General features: G+C 38.7%; 1 protein-coding gene across 1 annotated transcript; it reads right to left on the reverse strand.

Annotated features, from left to right (window-relative positions):
- Nucleotides 1-7,799: 7,799 nt before the first annotated feature.
- RPAP3 (RNA polymerase II associated protein 3) lies at nucleotides 7,800-27,910 on the reverse strand. Its single transcript, XM_069852205.1, has 17 exons — nucleotides 27,797-27,910; nucleotides 26,151-26,309; nucleotides 25,392-25,532; nucleotides 24,788-24,910; nucleotides 23,492-23,619; nucleotides 22,808-22,929; nucleotides 22,368-22,438; nucleotides 21,358-21,489; nucleotides 19,894-20,021; nucleotides 18,215-18,336; nucleotides 17,734-17,804; nucleotides 17,466-17,582; nucleotides 15,842-16,053; nucleotides 13,325-13,520; nucleotides 12,584-12,681; nucleotides 11,505-11,605; nucleotides 7,800-10,411 (listed from the first exon to the last, which is right to left on the reverse strand). The coding sequence occupies exons 2-17, from the start codon at nucleotides 26,301-26,303 to the stop codon at nucleotides 10,317-10,319; spliced, it is 2,010 nt and encodes a 669-aa protein (XP_069708306.1). The 5' UTR covers nucleotides 26,304-26,309; nucleotides 27,797-27,910; the 3' UTR covers nucleotides 7,800-10,316.
- Between the last annotated feature and the right edge of the window lie 39 nt (nucleotides 27,911-27,949).

The raw sequence follows: 27,949 nt of genomic DNA on the forward strand, positions 1-27,949 counted from the left end.
TTGTTCTTGGGCCACCTTAACCTCCTTTTAAGTGCTGGAAGTGCAACATAGCAGGACACAAGTGCTGAAGAAGATTTCTGGAGGTGTTGGGGAGAACTTCTTGATACATCTACCAGGTGGGCAAAGCAGGGCAATGCTCTCCAGTATTTGCTGTTCACTGTCAGGGAAGAGCTAGCTGGGGACATGATAGCTGGTGGCAGCTATGGCTACAGTGACCATGCAATAGTGAGGTTCAGGATCCTGTGAGAAGTGAGAAAGGAGTGCAGCTCAGCCCCTGGACTGCAGGTGAGCAGACTGCCAGTTGTTCAACAAATTGGTAGGTAGGATCTGCCAGAATATCTTTAAAAGGATCTCAGGAGAGGTGGCAAGCCTTTAAGCACAGCACCCTCCAAGCATAGGCAGGGCCCACCTTGCTATTTTGAAAGACAGGCAGGTGTAACAGGAGCTGGCTGGGCAAAATAGGACGCTCGTGGCAGACCTCCAAACACAGAAAGGCAGCATACAGTAGGTGAAATAAAGAACAAGCTTAAAAAGAAGAGAGCAATGCTGGGAAAGAGAGTACTTATTGGAAATATTATTTTCTCCAGGGAAGAATATTTATAAGAATCAAGAAAAACAACCCACAAAGTCATCACATACCAGTCTATCTTCAGGCAGAACTATCTGAAAAATATTTCCTGAGGGAAATCAAGTTCTCTCTAAATGGCTCAAGTCATAGATGACATATGGAAGCTCTTTCAATAAGTTTTTGCTTGAGACACTGGGGTGGCAAACCCAGAATGCTTTCAATAATAAAAGACCCCAAACTATCAACACCTGGAAATTAGCTCTTTGAGAAAGTTTTTCTAGTTAGCAGGGTGACACAGCCAATTTCTACTGAAAAAGAGAACTATGATAGTGTCTTTTCAATTTTCCACATGACTTTCTAACTTATCAAACCTGCTTCACTTCTTCATGAACCTAACAGCTATAGGAGAAAAGCCTAAGCAGAAGGATAAAATAGCACAGCCATATCTCACCAATACATTTGAAAACAAAAAACCAAAAATCCAAATCTTAAACTTGTAGGATGGCAACTGATTTCTAGGAAGGAAATTGCCTGAGGCATGGGGCTATGCACAAAAGTGAGGCAATTCTGAGCACGAAGTGATTCATATAATCATGGAAGATAATGATGGAGAGTGTTTGCACATCACTCACTTCGTCTCCTTGTTTCCCCTTTGTTTCCCAAGCACTGATTATTCAAAGTGTCCCTGTAGTCTGTAATGAAGCTGACTTAGCACTGCTCCCGCAGGCTGTATAATGCAGCTGGTTTTTTCCCCAATATTCAGAGGCAACTTCTCAATAAATGCTCATCAGTTTGTAAATAGCCATCTTGTTAAATTTTGAAATCTGTCAATGTGCAGTACTGTACCTGGAAGGAATCCTGTACAGAGGGAGGCTGAATATACTAAAATGCCTGGAAATGCAGCTTTAGTCTATTTTTCTTATTCAATTCAAACCAAAATGTCATGGGCTGTATTTAGCCAGGAACTGGCAATGACAGAGAGCACAGGTAGGCTGTAGAATGGCAAGTACCAGCCTAGAGGAAATCAGCAGAGGGAGAAGAAAGGAGTGTAGGTTAGAACAAGCTCAGTTTTATTCATTAGGAAACTGGCAATGATAAACAAACTTCCTTTATCAAGCTACAAGGCTTGAGAGTCTTAGAGTGAAGAGCCCTCTATTTTTAACCTAGTTAGCTGAACAGGAACAAACAAGACCCCTAGTCAGCCTCTGAAAACGGCAGCTTATCTCTATACTGTTATTTTGCATTGGCATTACTGTAGTTAGGAAAAGAAACCTTAGGAAATTAGTTGGGACTGGATCTCTGGCAGTCTGGTGCAGTAGCTTCCTTTTTCTGTCAGTGCAAACCACATAGGAAACGAGCAAGACAAACTGTTTTATATGCAGCACTGTGAGAATCCTGATCAAACTAGATTTGTGAACCAGTAGAGCTCTCCTGATAGAACCTGATAAAGGGAAACATTTACTGCCAGAATCTGTCCTTAGTACAGCTGGCTTCACATAAACCCAGTATGTGATAGGCAAGAGGATGAAAGGACAAAGAAGAGGGACAAAATGTAATTGTGAAAAAGGAAAGCTAGCTGAAGTTACTAAAACATACCTAGGGCTCAAAAAGGGCTAGCAGGGTTTGCTCGGTTCCTAGCTTCATGAAATCTCGTGTTAAAAATACTCATTAATGTTTAAGCTTAATTGCAGTAGAGGGAAATGTTGAAAACACTGAACACTGAAAATGAGATTGAAACTCCACTTCAGGGAAAATCATCGAATCAGTTCAGACCACCCACAGAAATGGTTCTACTGGGAAAAGGGAAGTCTCTCCTCAGCCTCTCCAGGTATTCAATCCCACATTTCAAAACAGTGAGGAGACTACATTACATGTTGTCCATTCAGGCAAACCCCTGCAGAAAAGGTTTACCACAAGCTGTTGGTACAACACCCACAGGGCGTCTGCCTCACCCCAAGCTCTGTGAATGCCAAAAGACAACCAGAAAGCAGAGCCCCAGCGCCTCCCAAGGTTCTGTATTTCACAAGGCACAACACAGTTACAGCCTGAACAAAGCAGGCAAAATAGTTAATCAAGCTGCAAAGTATTTGTTTCACCCTGCAACACCTTTGAAATTTAAGAAAGAAATGAAGCAGATATTGCTCCTTACCTCCTGAAAAAGGCTTCAGTCACGCAAGATTACATTTGCTGTGGTCCGTACACATCTTCGGGCAGTATTGAGTCACTCACAGTAGTATTTCAAGTCCAGCTGGGGGTGGGATGCAGGACAAGGGCTCTCTCAATGTCATACAATCAAGCCAAAGCTTGACAGTTACAAACCAGTGCAACGAGTGAATCTACTTCTTTCTCTTGCTTTAGTTTTAATGTCTAGGGATGATAAAAATTTAAATAAAGGTGTTCTCCTTCAGCTCTGTTATGCTGGCTTTTCCAGTCAACCAGACAAGCCTGACCACGAAAGAATGAAACATGAAGCAGAAGAAAATCTCAGAGATCTGGCAAATTCTTACGTACGTATTTGATGTCCTTTCTTTGTTACAGATTGTACAGGAAATATTCCCTACTATGTTTTTACCCAACTGCTGAAAATATAAATTTCCACTTAAATACTGCATTTAAAATTACGTAACCCTGTAACAGACTTGCTGATTTCCACAACCACCACAATCCAATCACAAAACACATAGAAACCTTAACACCGAGGACAGAATTGGAGTCCTCAAGGCTCACGCGCTTCATGGTATTACCCACAGGGCTTCAGCATACAGCAGTAGCTCATTACTTCTTATTTCAAGAATCTGAACTTCAGGCTATTTTAGAAAATGTTGGCAACATTTCCATTCCCCAATGAAGACTCTGGAGTACACTCTTCTGAAGTCAGCAAAGTGTTCCTGATTTTTCCAAAAGTGATGGCAATTCATTATAAAACAAGTTCAAGCACCACTTGTCAAACAGAGTACTGAGCCTGGCATAGACAGAAAGGCACCAGGTTTCAACTCAAGGAATCAGATGCTATTCTCTCATCACAATCACAGCCGGGAAGATCAACTGTTTAATCCTTCTCTGATTTTTAGTGATATTTGTACAGACTGCTGATTCTTTAGGGAGGAAATTACCCCTGACTACATGCCCATTGTCACAGTTTGGCCACCCTCTTGGCCAGACAAGCAGAAAAACACAGGTAGTTGTGCCCCAATTCCCACTGACTCATCCCCTGATCCCAGGGAAATCATAGAATGCTTTGGGTTGGAAGAGACCTTAAGGATTACCCTGTTCCAACGCCCCTGCCATGGGGGACACCTCCCCCTAGATCAGGCTGCCCAAGGCCCCATCCAATCTGGCCCTGAACACCTCCAGGGATGGGGCAGCCACAGCTTCCCTGGGCAGCCTGTGCCAGGGCCTCACCACCTCTATCATGAAGAATTTCTTCCTAATGTCTCATCTAAATCTTCCCATCTCCAAATTATAGCCATTCCCCGTTGTCCTATGACCACATGCCTCTGTAGAAAATCCCTCTCTAGTTCCTTTCTTGTACATGCCCTTCAAGTACTGGAAGGTTGCTATAAGGTCTCCCTGGAGCCTTCTCTCCTCCCAGCTGAACAGCCCCAACTCTCCCAGCCAGTTCTCATAGCAGAGGTGCTCCAGCCCTCTGATCATCTTTGTAGCCTCCTCTGGACCCATTCCAACAGTTCCATATCCTTCTTATGCTAAGGATTCCAGAACTGGACACAATACTCTAGGGAGGGCCTCAGAAGAGTGGAGCAGAGGGACAGAATCACCACCCTGGACCTGTTGGCCACACTTCTTTGATGCAGCCCAGGATATGGTTGGCCTTCTGGGCTGCGAGTGCACATTGCTGGCTCGTGTAGAGCTTCTCAGCAATGAGCACCTCCAAGTTCTTCTCTGCAGGGCAGCTCTCAATCATGTCATCCCCCATCCTCTATTAAAACTACAGAAATAAGAGAGAAATTTGTGGGCTGGGAACTATAACTAAAACAGCTTTAATGAAACAATAATAATGAAAGGAAAATAATAAGAAAATACTACTTACAAATATATGAAATCAATCCCCCCCCCATGACTCCATGTCACCACTGATGTTGTAGAACAGGCATGGGGCAATGTCCTGAACTGGACTAGCAGGAGATGGGAGCTGGATTTGGGAACACAGATCTGGGATCAAGGGGCAAAAGGACAAACTGAATTCTTACTGAATGCCAGCCATCAAAGAAGGCCTGATCCTCATGACCCCTCACTTTTATTCTGAGTATGATGTATATGGAATGGAATACTCTATAAGTCAGTTTTGGGTCACCTGTCCTGTCTGCTTCTCCTTGCAGGTGTGACCCTTTTTCACTGCTTCTGCTTATGGCATTCCAACACTCTAGGTTGGCCTTGGTATCCATGTAAATAAGTTTAAGCAATGACCTTTCTGCTTACCACTGCCCTGTTACTTTGGTGACAATCATAAATTTTAAGTGCTGCCATTTCTAGAGACAGACACTGTCTGAAAGAACATATTGTTAACTTTCAGAAAATGAAGTTACTTAGATGAGGCTTAGCTGCAAAGTTAGAAAATTGATTCTGCTTTAGCTCAAACCAGAATACCCTTGCAACCTGCAGTACAAACAGACATTTCTGTAATACAAGAAAAAAAAAATCTGGTTGTTTTTTATTTGGTTTTTGATTGGTTGAGGTTATTTTTTGCAGGTTTTTTCCTCATTTAGACCCTGATCTACTGCTCATCTTCTGTCAAAGTGTGCGTGTAGCCACAAGACAGGATTTTGATTTTAATAGTTTATACAGAATGTTAATCTGTCATATCTCATCAGGCATCAGAACAAGGAAGACTTTCATTTACTCATTTGTTTGTTGAGGTAATCAGTTATTTGTGCCTAATGGTGCACTTCTTGCTTTAAAACCCAGGTAGACTTACTTGCTATGAAGGAATAAAGAATCAGATTTATTTTACCCTGCCACTTTAAACCTTAGGAATTTAACAGCTGTTAAGAGAGACCAGAAGGTTGGAAGCTTGAAGTCTGGAAAACAAACACTACTTTCTGCTACTGTTAAGAAAGCAAAATATTCTTGTGTATCCAACCACAACCGAACTCAGCAATCACTTGAATAGGAAGGAAGAAAAAAAAATACATAAAAAAAGTCCCTTGGTTTACATGTTATACTTGCTTCAGTTTATAAGCCCAGACACCAGAGTGGAATATTCCTACAAAATGGAGCCTGAAGAAACAGAGCTGTTGAAAGGAGCTTTCAAAAACAAGAGCCTTGAGCAGAAATTTTTAGAAAACTAAAGGGAGCCTTCAAATGATCCTTTTAGAGACTTCAGTGCTTGCAGCTAATGACAGGAAAGGGAAGGGAGTAGAAAACACAATGTTAGGAACCTGACAGACAACAGAAAGGGCACAGTGAAAATACAGACTAAAATCCAGAAAGGGACTCAGCACATAGTGACAGATGTAATGAGGAAAATCTGATACAACCAGTTTATGCAAGTTCCTGAAAAGAAAAAGGAACAGAAAGAGGCATAAAACTCACACAATTTCACTGCTGCAGTCAGGCTGAACTGCATACTTATGAGATGCAACAATAGTGAAAAATATCATTTAACCTTTTATTCCAAATGCCATATTTTCTCTAAGCCTAACCATCAAAGCAGGTAAGGTCAAATTCATCCCTAATGCAATTCCAGTTGCATTGGCAGACTCGCATCATGCTGTATTCCCCAGTGATGGCAACTACAAGCAACTACTATCATTGACAAAGAAATACCTTTGTCTAGTAAAGGAATGGAATGGGTTAGAGAGTAAGTCTCCTGAAGTTACATGTTTGTAGGTTCTCAGGAGCCAAAAGACTCCTCTATAAGACCTGTTAAAGATTGAGGTGTTAGTAAGATATGTTAAAGGAGCCTCAAAACCAATAACAGTACTTATATTTGAGAACTGGCAAGCTGAAATGTCTACTCTAAACAGAAAAGCAGGGAAGAAAAGCAGCAAGAATGTCTTTACTAGAGTCAAGACTACTCACTTTTAATTCTAAAAAATACTTTGGAAAAAGTACTTAAACTGTACTCACTTATGTTTTCCAATGCAACACTAGTTGGCCAAGAACAAGCTGTGTCAAACCCCTTTCTTCCATAGTAATATAATGAAAAATCAGAGGATGAAGTATCTTCACCTTGATGTCTGTTCACCAGACGTTTTTATAACCAAGACAGAGAAACAGCTCAGATAGAACTATTACTCTATGAATGCAGATTTAGACTCATGGAATCGCTAGGTTGGAAAAGACCTTCGAGATGATCAAGTCCAACCATACATGTCCTCTCCTAAACCATATCTCTGAGCACTTCATCTACCAGTCTTTTAAATACCTCCAGGGATGGTGACTCAACCACCTCCAAGGGCAGCCTATTCTTGTGCCTTTCAGTGAAATTTTTCCTGACGTCCAATCTGAACCTCCCCTGGTGCAACTTGAGGCCACTTCCTCTCACCATATTGCCTGTCACTTTGGAGAAGAGACCAACACCTACCTCTCCACAACCTCCTCTCAGGCAGTTGTAGACAGTAATAAGGTCTCTCCTCAGCCTCCTTTCATCCAGGCTAAACAAACCCAGTTCCCTCAGCCACTCCCAAGGCTTTTCTCCAGCCCCTTCACCAGCTTTGTTGCCCTTCTCTGGACATGCTCCAGCACCTCAATGTCCTTCTTGTGGTGCAAGGTCCAAAACTGTATTAGAGGTGCAGCCCCACCAATGCTGAGTAGAGCGGCAAAATCACTTCCCTGGTCCTGCTGGCCACACCATTTTTGGTGCAGGCCAAAATGCCATTGGCCTTCTTGGCCACGCTGCTGACTGATATTTAGTCAGCTGTCAATCAACATCCTTGGGTCCTTCTCTGCCAGGCAGCTTTCAAGCCACTATTTTCCAATCCTGTAGTGCTGCACAAGGTTGTTTTGTCCCAAGTGCAGGACCCAGTACTTGGCCTTGTTGAACCGCATACCATTGCTAGAGTTATCAGAAAAAAAAAAAAAAAAAAGAAAAGTCAGTCTATCAGAGTCTACTGTCAAAACAGAAAGCTGCAAGGACATTCCACAGAAGTATGTCCTAATATGAGGTTCACTGATATTCTAACACAGAAAACAATAGACAATAGTGAGCTCTGCATCTACTGGAGGACAATATTCATATTAAAAAAAAATATCTTGACAAATTAAAAAGTGGTCTAGAAAAATACTGTATTTAATATTGATAAAGGAATCATTCAATATTCAAGTCTGAACCAGTCACTACAGTGAACATAAACCCAGTTTGACTCTTTGAATGTCATAACATAGCACAGGGTCACGAAGCATTTCACGTTGTTTAATTGCCTCACACTGTTTACTTTAGACTTTTTCCCCCTGAAATAATATAAATACAGCCACTGAGAGGGTGTTTGATTAAAAAAAAAATAATCCCCTTCTCTCCCCCAAAATGATTTTTGGCTTCAGAGCTATGTATTTCATCCATATTTCATTAAGCTCTTCTATTCAGAGACTTGTCGAGCTTTAGCAATTTAGATGGGAAATACAGTGCCATCTCCTGGAGCAAGTGAAACCAGCAGTTGTCTGAATGCTTGTATTCTGCTCTTGGTCTTGCATTGTTTTCTGTGCACTGAAAAGTAACCTCAGGGACTTCACAAGTCACCATTGGATGTTGCACTTACAAATGCAAACAAAAAGCTACAGCACAGTACCACCTGCAAGATAGATCTTGGTGTCCTAAGTAGCAACATAAATCAGGTCTACCCATCCATCTCAGCAAATTCTACATGACTCAATAGCTTCCTCTTAGTCAGCCTTCCTTATCACACAGGAATGCTTAAGAGAAATCTCCATAAAAGTAGGAGTGGGACCAGAAACCAAATATAGCAGCTTATTCTCTTTAGAAGCATAGCAGACTGAATCAAGTGGAATTGTAGGCGACTCCCGGCCTACAGTTTTCAAATTGTTCTGCTATCATCTTGCTTTTACTGTCAAGGATCCATATTACAATCACCTGTTTTTATCTAACAGCCTCTTCAAGAAGCAGCTTCTGAGAAAGTACCAAATGCTTTATTAGTATAACCTAGTCAGGCATACAACTCTGCTCTACACTAAACAATTCATAGCAGTCTGTAAGACTATGCTCTATCTAAAATCTGTATGAAATTAGTTTGGTAACTAGTCCTCCTCCAGTTTCAATGAGTTACGGCAGTAGTCCCAATACATTGTCAAAAGTATTTTACAACATGGGGAAGAAATAGCCAGTTATCAAGTAACTTGGGCCACACCTAGTATTAACAGTTCATACTGCAGGTAAACCACAAGCTGTGTTCTATAAAAACCCTCCCATTTCCCCAGTAACACTGGCTATTCTAGTGCTGAAGTTCCAGGGCTAATTGAAAGCTACCTTAGGGATCCTGTGTTCCATTCACATCTGTTGCTACCCAGTCCAAAGATGTAGCTCAGTTACATTTATTTTTTTCAACCCAGATTTTATCTGAACTAAGATATTAAACAGCTGCAAATGATTTAAAATTAGTTTTCTAATACTGACTATGTTAGAAGGTAACATTTTATACCTTTTCCTGCTAACCCTTCTTGGAAGGCTGAAGTCTTCTTGAACGCTAGAGCACAACTACCAAAACAGAAACATTAGTATCAAAAACCTTCTGTGGTCTGATCAGTAAAGCACAAAGGCTGATGAAAGCAAACTGACAGAATATCAGTATCAGCAGGATGAAAAGAGAGAGTGGTCAAGCCTAGAGATACAGGCAAATTTTTAGATGCCACTATTTAGAATGCTACAGTTATACATCATACAACATACTTGACAAGTGCTATTATTTCCTTCTTCTGGTCACATGAACAGTACAAATAGTTTATTATGACTAACATCATTTCTTATCTCACTGGAGAATTTCAGGCGCTTTCATGCCTTCGTCTTCCTCATACTGGAAAGGTATTCCACTTTGTTTTCTGAGGTTTAAGAGCTTTACCTGGTTCTGAACAATGGAGCCAAAAGATGTAGTTCATGAGATTATTTTAAAATTATTCTCCAAAGATGACAAAAAGTTTATATTATATTTTTAATTTAATTCCTTCTATTCTACAATTACAGTTGAGGCTTACAAGAATACCTTAACTGTCAATGCTAAAACTCAGCTTTTGGATAAACTCAAGAAAAAGAATTCTGGAATTTTTTGGCCATCATACCTCATTTTCTTTTTCTAAATTACATGTTCTGATGTGGTGTATCCTTAGAAAATAGTGATTGAGGCACCTCAATTAAAAAGATCCTCAAAAATTTAGTACCTTCAATTCAACATTCGGTTTATTTTCTAAAATAAAAAAAACATGCCTGTTTATAATATACAACATTTGAGTTTTACCAAAGACATGTCTATAAATAGTTCTTTTCCTTTTTTATAAAGATCTCTATCTACAGTCCCAATCCTGAATGCGAATCTGCCAAATTGTTCTTTGAGGCAAACAGATTTCACTGAAGACAACGTTGATCTGTATTGTTTCAGGTGCTAGAAAGCAAATGTACCTGAAGAACTAAATTATCTATTCAGGCACTTGCTATTTGGCTAAACCAAGTTTAAGAGTTTCATTACTTATACAAAAGCAACAAAATTGCAGTCTTTACAGGCTTCTTCAGCTGATTTTCACATAAGAGAAGTGCAGAAACAGAAACTTTTATGTAGGTAATTCCTCATTGAGAGAAAATGCCATATTTCTTCTCCAGTTCCTTAACAGAAGTATCTTTCAATCCCATCTGGTTCATATGATTGAACAATGCCTGTGTAACTGTAAAAGAAAATCACAACATGAAATGTTATTTCAGCTATTGACACTATTAAGGCACAACTTATTAAAATTTAAAGTAATTAGTTTCTTTCCTCAGTGAGAGTAATAGTTGGATTATATAGCTCAAAACCAAGTAGTTTTTTCATATTGAGAGTATGAAAAAAAGTAGCAAAGGCAAGCTCTCACTTTGTTTTGATGCCCACGAGCTGCTTAACGACATTTCCTTAAACAGGTACAGAACCCAGACAACAGCTTTTATTTTGTTTACTATGTTGGCACTCTGCCATTAAATGAAGAAGAGAAGTTACTGCCAGATGGCAGATAAACCTTACATCAGGTTAAATGCATGAAGGCAATTCATAGGTGGAATTTAGTTGCACTCCAGTAAGTCAAACAAGCAATTTTATTTCAAGGAGATGCACATGTCAAAATTTTGAAAGTATAGCTGTTATTAACGAAACTCAGCTGTACATAGTAAATTTGACATTTGGTCTCAAAGAAATGTTTTGCTTCTATCTCACTGCTACACAACCTGCCCAGTGTGCTGAATAAAGAAAATGTTTGAGACTTCTATAAACCATGAGCTCCAGCCTCTATTAATTTGAACTGCAGACTCAAACTGAGGCCTCAAGAACAGGAGAGATTGACAGGCTGAGTACTTTAAAGACTTTTGAGCTCTCTTTGCCAACAATAAAGTCAGGAGTGCAAGAAATGGTTGTAAATTGTGGAAAATGCGTAATTTGGATACCTGGCACACATAAGACTTCATACAAATTCATAAATTTATAACAGTATCAGCTACAAATTGAAATCCTAATAATGCTTACTTTATCAGACTAAAATGCAGTGATATTACTGATAAAACCAAAAGGAAATAGCAGTAGTTTTCAAGTTTTAACCATTAATAAGGAAACAAAAAAATAAGAAAAATTACATAATATTCATATTAATTTCTAAAACAATCAAAAAGCTAGACAACCAACCTGAACTAATTATTACATGGAAAAAAGAACAGAAGTAAATTTTATGTACTTCTTGCTAGAACCTACAGTATCACAAATGAAGTTTAAAAAGATGTTACTAAATTACTTACTTTTTTTCTCTGAGCCTGACATAAACATTACTGCCATATCAAATCTTTTCAATTCAGATAGCCTCTGGAGGATTTCAAGGATGAGCAATGGCTCCTCTTTCCTGAAAAAGATTATTAGAAAGATAAAAATAACTACTGTTGATTAGAAAGATTCAATAGCTGCAAGCAGTAAAGACTTCAAGAACAAGAAATTAAGGCACCAATGGAAATCCCTTTTCTCTCTTCTATTGCCTGTCTTTCTCATCTTTTCCCTTCATTCTTCCAACCACAAAACAAAAGGTTAACACCCAGAAATCTTTATGCAAGCATTCTCCTTGTTCTCTCAGAACAAGACTGAAGAAATTGATCTAGACTGATGCAAACTGACTGCTATTCACATACAGAATAGTTATTATATGATTTTATGCTTGCAACTTGCCATAGCTTCATCATTTTTATATATATTGGAGTGGGAGGGGAAGTAGCACCTGTGGTCATAAGAAGCCCAGCAAAATTCATCAGATTACAGTTGCCATCATTTTTATCCATACAGAAAACTTGACATTCTTTTGGTCAACAGTAAACAGGGAATGTCTTTTGTTACAAATGCTAACAACAAATAGTAATTTTATTTCATAAATTGTCCTGGCTGCTGTAAAAATCACCTGCTAGCAGGTAATTAAAATAAAAAGAGTGTATCACGATAAGCATTGCACAAAAATTAATTCCTCTGTATTTCTCAGCTTTAGATAGTTCATATAGAAAACAAACACCATGCAATTACATGTAATAACAGAATGTACAAAGTAACATAAACAAAAATTATTTCATACAGACTAATAATATTTCGTTTCCAATGCTATTCAGCAGAACTGAATTCAGCAACCTACAGTAAAGACTATTTATTTCTTTACCTCTTATCTACCTAATTTTTCAGACATTTTTAATTTCTTAAGGAACAGTTGAATCATTCCAATTACTGCATCATACTTGTGTAATGCTGTGCACTGGAAAGAATTTTGTAATCCCAAGGGTGTAAGGAAAAAAAACAACCCAGAACTGCAACAAGCAATATAAAACAAAGGAAGAGTTAAACTTACTCAATGTAGAAATCATGTAGAATTTTCAGTATTTGGTTAAACAAATCTGGATCTAAGGATTTCTGGAAGAGCTTCGGATAAAGTGAAGGCTCTATTTGCTTTGGAAAAAATAAAACCTCATTTTTAGGCAAAAAGATACAGTTTAGTCATGAGAATTAAACATGAATTTTTAGGAGGTCTTAGGCAATGCCGAAGGGCATAGAGCAAAAAAAATTAAAACCAAATCACTTGCACTATTTGACATTGAACATTAATTCTGGGGGTTTCTGGTTGCACGCGACAATGATTGCTAGCTTTTTTAAAGGTTTCTAAGCAATTTTTTTTGCAAAATATAAATAAGTACAAGTACACATCAGGTAGACTGATGTGTTTCAAGCATTTCTTCAGTTTAAAGAGATAAGAATGGTACTATGTCTAATTACTCTAGAAGCAATCATTTGAAAAAATAGACTTTAACTAAGTTAGTAAAACATTAAAGTGTTTCCAGAGCAGGGCCAGGGCCTGCGTTTGAAGAAGAGACAGATTATGCCCAAATTGCACTCAAAGTGAGGTAAGTGAAGAGTCAGGCACAAGAGAAGAAATACTGAAACATTGATCAAACTAATTAGTATTACGTGAAGGCAATTAAAGAAAAGGACTATTGTTAAACACAGCCACCCTTTCCACCTACTTCTGTGCTGTTTCCTCAACATCAGTTGAAGAAACTGCTCAAGCACTTACAATCAATACAATGTTTCATACCTTCAGGTACAAGTACATGTTTTCTGGGCAGTCTTTAAACTTCCTGAAGTCAGACTCAAGCTGGAAAGAATTTGCAGGAATTGGGGGGACTGGAGTTGCAGACTGAGATGACCTTTTGACTTCTTTTTCTCTCTGTCTGTTCACGGGTAAAGATGGATGCAACACTGATGAAATTCCTTTCATGCTATCAGGAAGCCTGCAGAGAGATTTTGAAACGCAATCAAGACAACATTTAAGAAAATCCTACATTGAGATCTAACTATATTTTAATTCCTTAAAAATTTAAAATAATATCAAAGTTTTTTAAAACAACATATTTTAGTTCAAACAGGTATCTAAAAAGCCTCCCCTTCAAATTATGGGAGCTTTATACTTGATTCACCTTTTCTAAAAAAAACCTTAAGAGACATACTCAACCTATTTCTACAAATAGCTGCACAGCTACAAGAACATATTTTCCACAATTTCACAATGCAAAACAATAACCATGTCAAATGAACAAACTGTTTTAAACACTGATTACAGTGGAGCTATTTTTTGTCCTATAATTTGTCAGTTAAGTCCATTTATTTTTCAGAACTTATAAAATGGCTGAAAAATACACCTTCTTCCTTCAGCACTTCAGAGGAAATCCATCTGACTGAGCTGGAAAAAGTCGGTGCAAGATAGTGTTTCTCAGAAATCTTTCAAACATAACTCAATAAAAAGCATTTATTATTAGCACAATGAGCTGGGTGATCAGGCCCAGTCAACATGGGTTCATGAAAGGCAGGTCTTGCCAAACTAACCTGATTACCTTCTATGACAAAGTGACCCACCTACTGGATGAGGGAAAGGCTGTGGATGTGGTCTTCTTGGACTTTAGTAAAGCCTTTGATACAGTTTCTCACAGCATTCTGCTTGAGAAACTGTCAGCCTCTGGCCTGGACAGGCGTACACTCTCCTGGGTGGAAAACTGGTTGGATGGCCGGGCCCAGAGAGTGGTGGGAAATGGAGTTAACTCCAGCTGGAGGCCAGTTACAAGTGGGGTTCCCCAGGGCTCAGTGCTGGGTCCAGCCCATTCAATGTCTCTATCAATGACCTGGATGAAGGCATTGAGTGCTCCCTTAGCAAGTTTGCAGATGACACTAAGCTGGGTGGATCTGCTGGAGGGTAGGGAGGCTCTGCAAAGGGATCTGAACAGGCTGGACCGCTGGGCAGAGACCAATGGCATGAGGTTTAACAAGGCCAAATGCCAGGTCCTGCACTTGGGGCACAACAACTCTAAGCAGTGCTACAGACTAGGAGAAGTCTGGCTGGAAAGCTGCCTGGAGGAGAGGGACCTGGGGGTGTTGGTTGACAGCTGACTGAACATGAGCCAGCAGTGTGCCCAGGTGGCCAAGAAAGCCAATGGCATTTTGGCTTGTATCAGAAACGGTGTGACCAGCAGGTCCAGGGAGGTTATTCTCCCTCTGTACTTGGCACTGGTGAGACCACTCCTCGAATACTGTGTTCAGTTCTGGGCCCCTCACCACAAGAAGGATGTTGAGGCTCTGGAGCGAGTCCAGAGAAGAGCAACAAAGCTGGTGAAGGGGCTGGAGAACAGGTCTTACGAGGAATGGCTGAGAGCTGGGGTTGTTTAGCCTGGAGAAGAGGAGGCTGAGGGGAGACCTCATTGCTCTCTACAACTACCTGAAGGGAGGTTGTGGAGAGGAGGGAGCTGGCCTCTTCTCCCAAGTGACAGGGGACAGGACAAGAGGGAATGGCCTCAAGCTCCACCTTGGGAGGTTCAGGCTCAACATAAGGAAAAAATTCTTCACTGAAAGGGTCATTAGGCAATGGAACGGTCTGCCCAGGGAGGTGGTTGATTCACCTTCCCTGGAGGTGTTTAAGGTGCGGGTGGATGAGGTACTGCAGGCATGGTTTAGAGATTGGTGGGAATGGTTGGACTCGATGATTCGGTGGGACTCTTCCAACCTAGTGATTCTATGATTCTATGAGATGATGCTGACACATACAGAGCTTTCCTAAACAGAAAGGGTTGTAACGCTTAGCAAGGATAAAATTAGGATAGTGGCTTTTGTACTTCAGAGTAGTTTCAGACAGCCAGATCTGAGCTTGTCTAGCTAAAACAGTACAACATGGTAACCTTGAGCAAACTGGATTTATTGGCTGCCAGCTCTCACCTGCTCCTTTTCTCTCACATGACCGGTACACAAGGAGTGTTTGAATTCTACTCAGAATCTACTCTAAAACATGACAAAAATCACAGATGGGGAAAGTGAAATGCACAAGGAAGAGAGTACAGCATGCAGGAAAATGTTTAAATGTTTCCAGGGATGAGGCATATACCACCTCTCTGGGAAACATGTTCCAGTGTTTTACCACCCTCATTGTAAAAACCTTCTTCCTTATATGTAGCCTAAATCTACCCCCTTTTAGTTTAAGACACCTTATGACATGCATAAATCTGGAAATCAAGATTACATTTCAACTACATTTACCTTCTAAAAAGAGGACCATAATTTTTATACTTACTGTACTGGTAACGTATCACTGATTTCTTCTATCTTCAAGTGCTTTGCTTTTGGAATATCCATTGTAGTCGACTGATCATCCTGATCTAGATTCTCTGTTGTTTCAACCCCGGTTGAATTCATCCAGTTATTGACTAAAGAAGTAGTACTGGGCAAATCACTATTTGGTGTGTCATCATCAATTTCTTCAATGGGTATTCTTCGCAAAGGCTTCTGAACAGAACACGTAGCTCAGCATCAGTGTATATAGAGGCCCCAGAGAAACAGATACTTTCAATAAATATAAATGCCAAAAAAAAAATCGTCATATTCTACAGGAAGCCTCATATGATCATTTTCTTGCCTTACCCTCATAAACCAGTGTATCCTTATCCTAGAGGATCTAAGAATCTGCATTCTGTTCTGCCAGTAATTAAAAAAATAATAATTTTTTTTCCTCCCCCTACTAAGGTTCAATAGACAAAGACTCGCGTATGTTTTGATCCATGGACCTAGTCATGTTTTGTAATTTCACTAAACAAGTTAGGTATCCAGCAGCATAGGCCTTGACCCTCAACTTAAAATTCTGAGATGATAAATACTGATAACTTAGTCCTGTTTGCTGACCAACTTACAACCATCATAAGGTAGCATAATAGCATGGAAAACACAATCAGCATAGTATCTCCACTTTATTTAGCAGCCAAACTGAAAACTGAATATAATTTTCTATATTATTTCAGCTACTTCACAACAAATTCATTTAGCTTTCTAAAAATATTTTATCTGGTTATAGATAGTGTATAATATTTTCCTGCCTTCAAAAAAAGGATAAAAATAACCACAAATTTTCTACTAAAACCATTAATCTCAATGATACATTTAATTGAGGTAAACAAGCAGTTTAAAATCATTGAGAGCAGAACACTAAAGTATTCTACATGAAGTGTGAGCACACTTTGTATCTGCACAACTCACTGCTAACACATAAAGCAGGCACTACTTTCTGTATTATTATATTTTGACATATGTAACTCATTAATCTGACTATAACCACTGACAGTTTGCTGCCAAAAACAATGGCTTCTTGAAAACCAATACTCAGTTCTTCTACATTTTAGGTGGATAAAAATGCAGGTTCAAGACTCTTGCTGTAGCCCTAGAATACAGCAATATATGACATGGGAAGGCAACATGTCTCATTACCACTACAGCTGCTACAGAAACTGTAAACGGCAGATCAAAAGAAGGGAGGTTCTCAAGTCTGCAGTCAAACAATGAGACTCACCTGCCTCCCTTTTACCGTCAACTGCAGTGTTTGCTACAGACCCAGGAGAGGGTTGTGGGGTTGCCTCCTCATTTAGTATTATTATTAGTGTATATATATACATACAGCATGTTCCTCACATGTGGAACTGTAGGCTGAATGCTTGAACCATGGTTACTGTTACATGAACATGGAAAGGCCAAAGTTATGATCTTGAAAGGTATCAAAGAGGTTAAAGCTGTAAATTTTGAGCTTTTCACAGGCAAGATCTGTCTGCCAGGAGTTAGTCTACACAAGTAAGCAAGAAGTGGATTTTAACTTTAAGATCTACTACCCCCATCATTATGTAAAGCAACTCACAAAAATCCCCAAAACTTACTGTTGATTTCAGATGCAATGGATTATCAATCATTTTCACTATATTTTTTATTTCCCATTCTTTTATCAATACTGCAGGATATTCTTGATGAGTCCCGTGATCCTTCTCAGCTAATTCCTGAAAAAAAGGCAAGTTGTCCAAAAGATCAAAGTTTGAGGAATAATTATAAGATACATTAAAAATTACATAGTAAAGAATGAAAACATGCTATTACTACAGGCTTACCAAAAAAATAAAAAAAAAAAACCCAAAAACCAAGTACACATACCTTCTTTATTTTAGTGAGTTCATTTATTGCTTGTTTATTTCCAGGTTCCAACTTCAGAACAGCTTCAAAATCTGAGTAAAAAACAAAATAGGAAAACTGGAGACATTTCAAGTTACAAAGTACCACTGGCAAATTTTTAAACCTTCTCTTTTCCTCTCAGAACTCTAAATTAAGGGCAGATAGTCATCCTAATGCTTATATCATGACCAAGTTTTAAATACATTTTGCAAACTACTTCTTACTACTTATTATAAGAAACAAGTCGTAATTTCACAAAAACTGTCTTCCAATTATGTTGGTACCAACACAAAAGGTTTTACACATATTCAATGAAACAACAAAACCCCACCTTTCTTAACTTTTGCACCAATATCCTCAGTTAGTCAGCAATTGATTGAACTGCTATTATAAGATAAAAAATATCAGGATGTCTTCATACTCATGTCTTACCTATGACATTTAAGCTAATTCAAAGTCCTACCTTGAACAGCTTCTTTTAACTTTCCAAGAGCAACTCTGGCAGCTCCTCTTCTGGCAAAGGCTTTAGAATAGGAGGCATCTAAGAGCAGAGCTTGTGTGCAGTCATTTTCTGCCTCTTCGTATCTCAGCAAAAGATTAGTACAAAATTAATAATCAGTTTCAAAAGAAGCAATTTAAACTGAAAACACAGATCTACCCAAAACAATTAAAATATGATCACAGATCTTAATTATCGATATACGTATGAATACACTCCACTGAACTAAAATGTAAAATAGAAGTAAACGTATAAAATACGATTTCCCAGCATCTTGAAATTTCAGCCAAATCTTTTGTTATTTCATGACAGATTGCTGACTTATCAGAGAAATTCACTCCTGTGAAAATAAATGTGTAAAGCCTGTCAGACTAGAGTCCACTTTAAACACTAAATTGCTAAAAATCCAAGTCAGCATCATAGCTTCGTACTTCTCAAAACCAGAAATATCATCACAAAAAAACCCAAACAAACAAGGAATGCAAGCACATACAAGAATAAATCTCAGCATCTGAATTTCTGTAACTTGTCCTTAACTATTTCAGAATAAGAAGTCAATAAATGCTTGCTGTAACTTGCGTCAGACCAAAATTTCCTTATGCCAGTTACACTAAATCACAACTCCACTATGAGCATATTTAAGTATTTTCATTCACTCATCTTCTTGTTAAATCTATCATTAAATTTACAGAAGCTGGTTTTTTTTCAGTTCTAGAGACTCTGCTGCAATTTACGCTTGGGCCCCTCTTTGTAATGTAAAGACCCAAATTACATTGATTCATCATACAGAATCAATTTTCTTGCTTGGTCTTCAATTAAAGTATCACTTCCTTGGACCCTATGAGAACATTATCATGTCCTCTATGGCTTCAGTACTAAATTAAAAAACGTTGTGTTAGAAATACTACCTGGGCAACCTATTTTACAACCACATAATTTGAGATCAATCTATTGTTTCTATAGAAACCCAGACACATCACGTTAGAAACATATGACCAACCTAATGCTCAGCTCTCTGCTTCTTATGCTACCAGGCTGAAAGGTTTAAAACTACCATCAGGGAAGAAAAATACAGACTTAAATGGTCATATGGAGCTTCCCTCATTTGCTAAAAAGCATGCATTTCCTACTGTTACTGGATTATTTTAATACAGCTTCATTCAAAATAAACAAGCTACATATACATGTCTCCATTAAAGAAATTACAGAAAAATATTTTAAAATTATGATTTCAGAAAAGCTCCTATCCATTCCCTTTGAACTCAGGAGTTATAATCCACTTCTTTTTACAGTGCACCATAGTAGCTGACTTTGCTTTATGGTCAAAAAGAAAAAAGACAAAGACTTGTGCAGGTCCTTTGAGAAAGGGGAATATCTAGAACTTTACACACATAAAAGAATAAAGAAATCAAACTTTATAAAGTGTAATTTCATACTGATGCTATTTTATTCTCTCAGTATTTCTTTCCTACAAAATGCTTTGCAAGATGACATACATTGAGTTGTTTTCTCTTTGTTAATGTTTTTGATATGACTTACTACATACTGTATCCTAGAAGGAATTAGAAGTGACAGTAACTGACCATGAGTGAAAATCTACTGGATCGTTAAAGAAACAGTACAGCATGTGAAATTCTACTTACTTTTCAATCTTTAGATAGGCCATGGCTCTATTAGCTGGCAAAAGTGCATTGGTGCCATCTGCCGCTATACCACGGGTATAGCATTCTATTGCAGCCTCATACTTTCCTTCTTTGAAATAACCATTCCCCTACAATATTTAGGTTAGAAAAAAATAGTGTTGAGAAAGGTCTAATGCATTAAGTTTTTCTTATCCTTTTTAGTAGACAGGGTCGCAATATCAAGAAAACGGATATGAAGAACACCCACATCAGAGCAGACATTTATGGATATTTCATCATATCTAAGCTTGAAGGCAGATCACAAAAAATAACAATTTTTTTTCCTAGTACTTCAAGGTTAAAAAAAAAAAATTGCTACATGCATAGCTTCAGTGCAGACTTTTAAGTCTATAATGTGTGATTGCATTTTACTCTTGATGTACTGGATAAGCCATGCTGTATCTCCTGAATTTGAACACAAGCTGATTCTAAAATTCTCCCTTTCAAGATGACTTTCTGTGCTGCACAAATCTTTCTTTATCCTGCTACATCCATGACCTTATTTTCAAATACTGGGCCTAAATGTTGCTGTTACTTTCCAATTAATGCTCCATAAAACAAATTACATTATTTTGTTTGTTTGCTTCCAAGAGACTAAAATTACCTTTTGCTTCTCAGTACTAATAAAAAGTGAAAGTCACAGTTCAGACTTGACAGGGTCCATGTTGCTAGGAACAGGCCCACAGTGAGTTAACTCCGCTATCAATAAAGTATTGCACTAGACCAAAATTTCTTTTCTGTGTACTTTTCAATCTTTTGTTCCTTTTACCTATTTAATGTATGCTTTAATTATTTTCCTACTAATTACCTTTTACAATCGATATAGGAAACCTGAATACTGATAACAAGTCAGAAGTTAAATAGCTTCAGAACAGAAAGAAAATTATGTTCTAGTTGACGGCGTGATTACTTAATTGCAGAAGTAGGGAGAAATCAATAAGCCAACTGTGAGTCAAGACCACGTACCCAGAAATACACTTTTATTGTCACTGTGGCCTGCACTCTCTGAAGTCCTTTTTGTAAATACTTTTCACTGTGTAATCAGAGGTTTGGAAACAAAAACAGCCCACAATTCTACTTGGACAAACAGGGGTCAAGATGGATATAATACTGGAGAAATGGGATATCTCTGACATATAGTTTGAGCTTTACTTTTCCTCCCAGATATTTGAAAGTTACCACATACAACTCGGCTGTAAAAACTGTCTTGTACAATTACTTCTCCAGAAGAGTCCAAGTTGAACTCACTGTCCCCTTCCCTCCTTATAGAGCCCGAAATGGGAAACAATTAAGGATATATCGAGGACATTCTGTTTATGAAGTTCAAGACAGTATTTAATTTAATTTACATATTTGCACAACTAATAACAAAACAGAACACAGCTTTGCCAGTTCTCTCCTGTTCCACCGCAACTTGTGACTTACCAGATCTTTTTCTACAATAGCCTTCTGCTTGAGCTGTTGGTCTTCAATGCGCTTCTTCTCTTGTTCCGTTAGTTCTGGTCTGGCTGCATCTTCGAATTCTTTCTGTTCTGAACTTTCTTTTGATGACAAAGCCTACAAAGATGTAATTTTTTTCCTTAGTAAATATTCCCCCAACTTAGACATTTTTATAACATAAATTACAAAAAATTCTAAACTTTTAAGATCTGCCAACCATTTTAATAGAAGTGCCCGCATCGTAATCTGAATGCAAATTGAAATGATCATTCTAAACTCTTCTTGAAAATTTTTCTATGAGGGACTGCGAGTCAGAATATTAAGTGGTAAATAAAAGATACATGATTTCTGAAGCACAATGTAAAACAATGCAATTTGCAAACCATTTATTTCTTCCATTACTGAAGACTTTGGGGTATTATTCTGAAAAAAAATTTTTAAAGCACTTTCAAAACTACAGTTGAAAAAGTATAAGCATATCCACACAGTAGTTATACTTGAGCTTATATTTGCTAAGATCTCTGTCATGAAAAGGATCAGACTAGCAGTAGAGTATTATATTCTGCTAGGCTTAAACGTGCTTTCTGCTTGGTAGACCACAGCAATCAGTGGGACTACAAGCAGGCGAGCAGTTCAGCTTTACAGTCAAGAACACAGATCTCTTTCACATGAAGTGCTACTTTGTACTGAAACACTAAGAATGACTGAAAAAAAAAATTAACACTAGAGGTAGAAAAAACATGTGATGGAAGACTTAAAACCCACAGATGTTGGTGCAAACATTTAGTTTTAGTCTACCAATCCACTATGACACTGATGTTTGCATGCAAGCTAGTTAATCCAGAAAAAACTCAATTACAGTTTTGACCTCAGCAAACTTCAAACGTCAGAAAAAACAAAAGATACTTTGTTTAATTCAGTTCTTGTTATAAATAAGTTGATACAGATATAAACTGAACAGGATGCATTATGTTAGGGCCTATTCAACTTATTACCTGATTAATTTTCTTCAGTTCGTTTTTTGCTTCAAAGTTGTTTGCATCCAGCTCCAAAACTTTTTCATAATCTATCAGAAGACCAGAAAACAATGTTTCAGCTAACAACTGAAGGCTAGTTAATCAGAATATAAAATAAGGCTTCTTTTGAAATAACACTTTTTTTGTAGTTACCTAAAAAGCCTGAGACGTTACAGATGTCATTCTAAGGCAGTTAAAACTGAATTATTCTAGAACTACTAATATCTACAGTAATAATTTAGGCTTGCTGCTATAATTTAACCTTGTCAGAAGAATCTGCAATATGGTATTAATTTCTTTGCTTACAGGAAATGAAAATTAAATTTCTACACCAAATAAGCAAATCACACAAGCTTTGATTAAAGAGATAGATCAAAAATCTGTACCTAAATTAAGGAAAGAATTTTAAAGAGACCCACCTTCTTTAGCACCTTGAAGGTTTTTCAAAGCAAAGCGAGCAGCTCCTCTTCTGGCATAAGCCTTTATGTAATTTTTATCTAAAGCAAGCGCTAAATTGCAGTCAGATTCTGCAACAGAAAATCTATCAGAAATATGAACAAGTTAGTTTGGCCACAAACTAACAATCTAGGTAACAAAGCCCAAAACTTCAGCAAGTTAGCTTACTTTGAAGCTTTATGCTTCACAAGCAACACATAACAAATATTTAAACATTTCTCAACTCAGAACACACTAAAATAAGAAAGGAAAACAGAGGTCAACAATCTCTACTGCAACAGAAAGAATAATCAACTCTCCTGTGCCCTTTCTTTCTCCAAAACAAAGCCTGAGAAACAGAGCTCACAGAATCTGAAAGGCAAATCAGATAGCAAACCTTCTTTCTCTTATGAGGTCTTACACAGTAACACAAGAGATGTTGAACTTCTCAGCACAAGTGCAGGAAAACAAGATCAGAGAGACTACCAGATACTTTATCCTGACAAATCCTATTTTACTTTGAAACTGCAAAGCAGGTTGCAACAGCAGTCTTAGACTGTAATGCAGCACAATAAATAATATAATCAAAAATTAAAAGCAGATAAAAAAAATCTGAAGGTAGCATTTCAAAAAAGAAAATATTAAGGATTTAACAATACAAGTCTCACTTTTTCATTCTATAAAAAGCTGATGCTCTGTTTGTGGGCAATACGGGATTGTATGGATCGGAATGCATTCCTCTAGTGTAGCATTTTATAGCTTCATCGAAGTTCCCTTGTTTGAAGTAGTTATTACCCTGTGAATAGAAGAAACCCTTATTAGCAAATTACTGTACACTGATAGACAAATTACTAATTTTTGGTGAAAAAAAAGAAAAAAAAATCAAAGCTTGTATTTGAGAACGCTCAAATATTTTTGTTTAAAACCTCTCAAAGTACTGCCTTACAGGGGAACATTTCTTTTAACTGAAGTATCCTAAGTATCCCATATTAAATATTTCTCATGATTTATATAATAAGAGGGCTTAATTATACACTGACTTTCAATACCTGTAGGTCATTTTCAGAAACCTGTAACAAGGACATACATGGCTGCTTAAAACTGCCACAGAGAATTACTGAAGTCTGAGTTTTTAATAACTAGATCTGGCACCTTTAATTTCCAAAGTATATTCTCATTTGCCCTTGGCTGCTTCACTGCAACCAAGATGATACTGGTCAAAGACACTTCAGTTTCTCAGTACAGACTGCAGATAACACGTCGGGAATTTCTACAGCAGCAGGGAAAGAAGGCAGATGTCACCCATGCAGACAACAACAACAAACAAAAAAGAAAGAAAGAGTCCACTGAAGAAAAGGATGGACTGACAGATGCCATTGGGCGATTGTAAACAATAATATTTCAGAACCACAGAAGGCGCTATACAACTTAGCCCATCTATCACACGTGGAAATGAAGCATAACATAGGTCTTGCTGTATTCTAATTGCAAAATAAGGTAAAGCTGAACTGGTACTAGCTTGCCATTAGCAAAGCAGGGAAGACATATCAGTTCACCCATCATTCCCAGAGATAGTGGCCAAGCAAAGGGATTGATCTTAAATCCTCAGGAGATTTAATTAAGGTATTCAGACCTTGTGTTCCAGTAAACGCCAGTTCGATCCATATGGCAACGCTATACAGCAATCCAACTTCACAAAGCAAAAAGCCATCAAGATATTAATCACAAGAGTAGTACATTAAGTAGAGTACTTAGTAAGGCTGCAAGCAGCGAAGAGGAGAATAGAAGTGTAGTGATAATTGTGTATGTTGGAATAATGAGCAAGAAAGCAGACATAAAAATTCCCAACAGGCACTTCTTCCACCAGAAGACTAGTCTCAGTGAGCAATCATTTAAAGGAACCTACAAATGCTCCTATAGCCAAGTTCTACTTTGCAAATAACAAACATTTGTAATGCTATAACCTTTTCCTTCTCTGCAAGAGCTTTTTCTGCATCAACACGAATTCCATCTTCCTCAGAGTCTGATTCTGGAGATACGGAATCATGAGTACTATCTTCTTTGTCAAGTTCTTCAAGTATTTTATCCTGAAATCAGTTAAAAATAAACTTTTATCTTTGTTATAATTTAGCAACACAAAATAAATCAAGCAAGAATTTTAAGGAATAAGTAGTGCATTTTTAAAAACCTCTACTGCTTAAGTCCTCTTTACTAAGAAGTATGCCACACTTCAGAAGTGAGAGATCTGTCCTATAAAATACGGCCAGCTGTGTTTAGTCTTGTATTCTGCTAGAATTATGACCTTTTAGTAGACATATTGTTAAACCATTTTTTCCCTTTAAAGTCAAATTTAATCCACTGGGTGACAGCACAGCCAATAGGAAATTCAAATATTTCTCAACATTCCAAATTTTAAACACAACCTTTTTAAGAGAAGGCTATTTTCTATGTTTATACAAGACCCAGCACAGTAAGATATTGACTTCCAAAATAAACTCTTAGGACTGTACAAAAATCTTATTTAAGACAGAACCAATACGAAATTAATAAGCAAATATTCTGACTCACCACATCAAGTTTTCCCCATGCTTCATAATCATAAGACTTGATCTTATTCTTCTTATTCTCCTCAGTGGTTACCTTTGAAGGGACTTTATTTTTGCTTTTTTTCTTTTTCTTAAAAGCCTTGTTTCGAATCGGTGGCAAATTCTAAATTGAAATAAGTTATTTATAAAATAGATGTGTGCAAATCACTTCTGTTAAAAAATTTATAATATCTATATCTAAATACAGTACCTATCTACCCGCTAGTTTTATATTAGGAATCCATTCAGTAAGCTGTTCTCAGGAGCTCTACAAAACTACTATAGACAGCAAGTATAAATCTTTCAATACGTAACACCAGCAAATATTTTTTTCATTTTTATATATATATATATATATGATACAAAGTTAAGTTTCAGAAAACAACTTTCTGCAGAGTAAGACTGAAGAATAACACCAATATATTAAAAGCAAGCCATAATTAAGAAGTGCTGACACTATAGACATAAGTATTCTCCTAGATCTACCTGGAAATAATTAGAAACTTACTGGCCCCATTACCTCCAAGGCCTACCACCCCACAGCTCTGTTGGTGGGCCAATTTACAAAGGAACCTTTGGTATACTTTAGATGAGGAAGAAGTCAGCTGCATTAGCTCATAACATTTATTCAAAAATTTTAAATCAACACACGTAATTCTGCTGAAACAAAGAACAATTTTTACAAAAACTATCACATTATGAATAACTGAGTTACTTTTGAAACTGGACATGTGGTTTTTACCTCTTCTGGGACACCACTCTGTTTCCTTAGTTCAGAATCCACTTCTTTAATATCTTTTTCCCAACTCTCCAATTCTCTCATAAAATCCTGCAGCTCTTCAGCATTTTGCTTCATTTGCAGCTGTAGTTCTAGCGATTTATTTGGTGCACTCATTGTAACCTGCAGATTGCAAAAACCGATGTTATTTAGATAAAACAATGTATATCAGAACAAACAGTAACTCCTGCTTTCCTAATTAAGTGTCAGTTGAAGAGTCCAACAAGTCAATGAAAATCCTGACAGTGAAAGCAAGATAATCTTAGTTTAAAGCGATTTCTACTGTGAATCTCAGATCACACAGCATCACTAAGTTGGAAAAGACCCCTAGGATCATCTGAAGAAAACCTATAACTATTGCCCCATACTGAACTGTTTCTGCAGTATTCAGTGAGCTAACTCCATGAAACCTGGGCATGGACGCACCAAACACTACACAGAGCTTAGTATACCCTGGCCAATGGTAGCCATGACAATAGGCTTCAAAAAATGCATTGCAAAAAGTACATTGCAGCCTTTTGAACTTTTCTTTTTACTATCACCGACTAAAACAAACGTTCTTACACATATGAAAATCTAATGTTAAATCCAGCTGCTTGTTCTCTGGCGTCCTAAACATTTTGCACAAGCGTGTAACATAAGCCTCCTCCTGTTACCCACTGCCTGCTCACCCAGGTGCTGTGAGGTTCCTTTGAGAATCTCAACATGAGCTGGCAATGTGCAGTCACAGCCCAGAATAAGGGTATCCTGGGCTGCAACAAAAGAAGCATGGCCAGCAGGACGAGGGAGGTGATTCTACCCCTCTATTCCTCTCTTGCAAGACCTCACCTGGAGTAGTGTGGCCAGTTCTGAAATCCGTAACATAAGGATATGGAACTGTTGGAACAGGTCCAGAGAAGGACTACAAAGATGATCAGAGGGCTGGAGCACTTCTGCTATAAGGACAGGCTGAGAGAGTTGGGCTTGTTCAGCCTGCATAAGAGAAGGCTCCGAGGAGATCTTATAGCGACCTTCCAGTACCCGAAACAAGCCTACAAGAAAGCTGGGAAGGGACTATTCACAAAGACTTGCAGCGATAGGACGAGGAGAATGGGTATAAACTAGAGAGGGGCAGATTTAGACTAGACATGAGGAGGAATTTCTTCACCATGAGGGTGGTGAGGCACTGGCACAGGTTGCCCAGGGAAGGTGCTCAAGGCCAGGTTGGACGGGGCCTTGGGCAGCCTGGTCTGGTGGGAGATGTCCCTGTCCATTTCGGGGGTTTGGAACCGGATGATCTTTAAGGTCCCTTCCAACCCAAGCTATCCTATGAGTCTACGAGTCCCTGGCAGCACAGGTCTTACGCCCTCCAGGGCGGTTCTATTCGAGCCTCCAAAGTGCGGCCTGGCTCTGCTTCACCCAGCGCCGTCCCGACCCAGCAGCTCCCGGAGGGGAAGGGCCCGCACGGCCGCAGCGGCGCCGCGGGAGGCTCGGGCTCAGGCCGGAGAGGCCCCCGAGGCAAAACCATTCCCTCCGCCCGCCTCCGCCACGCCGGCGCGGTTACAGACGAGGCCGCGGCTCCTTCCCGCACCGCGCCGGACCCCGCTCACGCCGTTCCGCCGCGGCCTCACCTCAGCCGGGTCCCGGCGCTTTCTGCCGCTGCCAGACGGCCTCCGCGGGCGGCCGAGCCCCCGTGTGGGGTGCAGCGCGGCTGGGCCGGGGCCGACACCCGCGCTCCAGCGACCCCGCGGCTGCGGCGAGACGAAGGGACCGGCGGCAAGGAC

Source organism: Phaenicophaeus curvirostris, chromosome 1 (assembly GCF_032191515.1).
Source record: "Phaenicophaeus curvirostris isolate KB17595 chromosome 1, BPBGC_Pcur_1.0, whole genome shotgun sequence".
Taxonomy (NCBI): domain Eukaryota; kingdom Metazoa; phylum Chordata; class Aves; order Cuculiformes; family Cuculidae; genus Phaenicophaeus; species Phaenicophaeus curvirostris.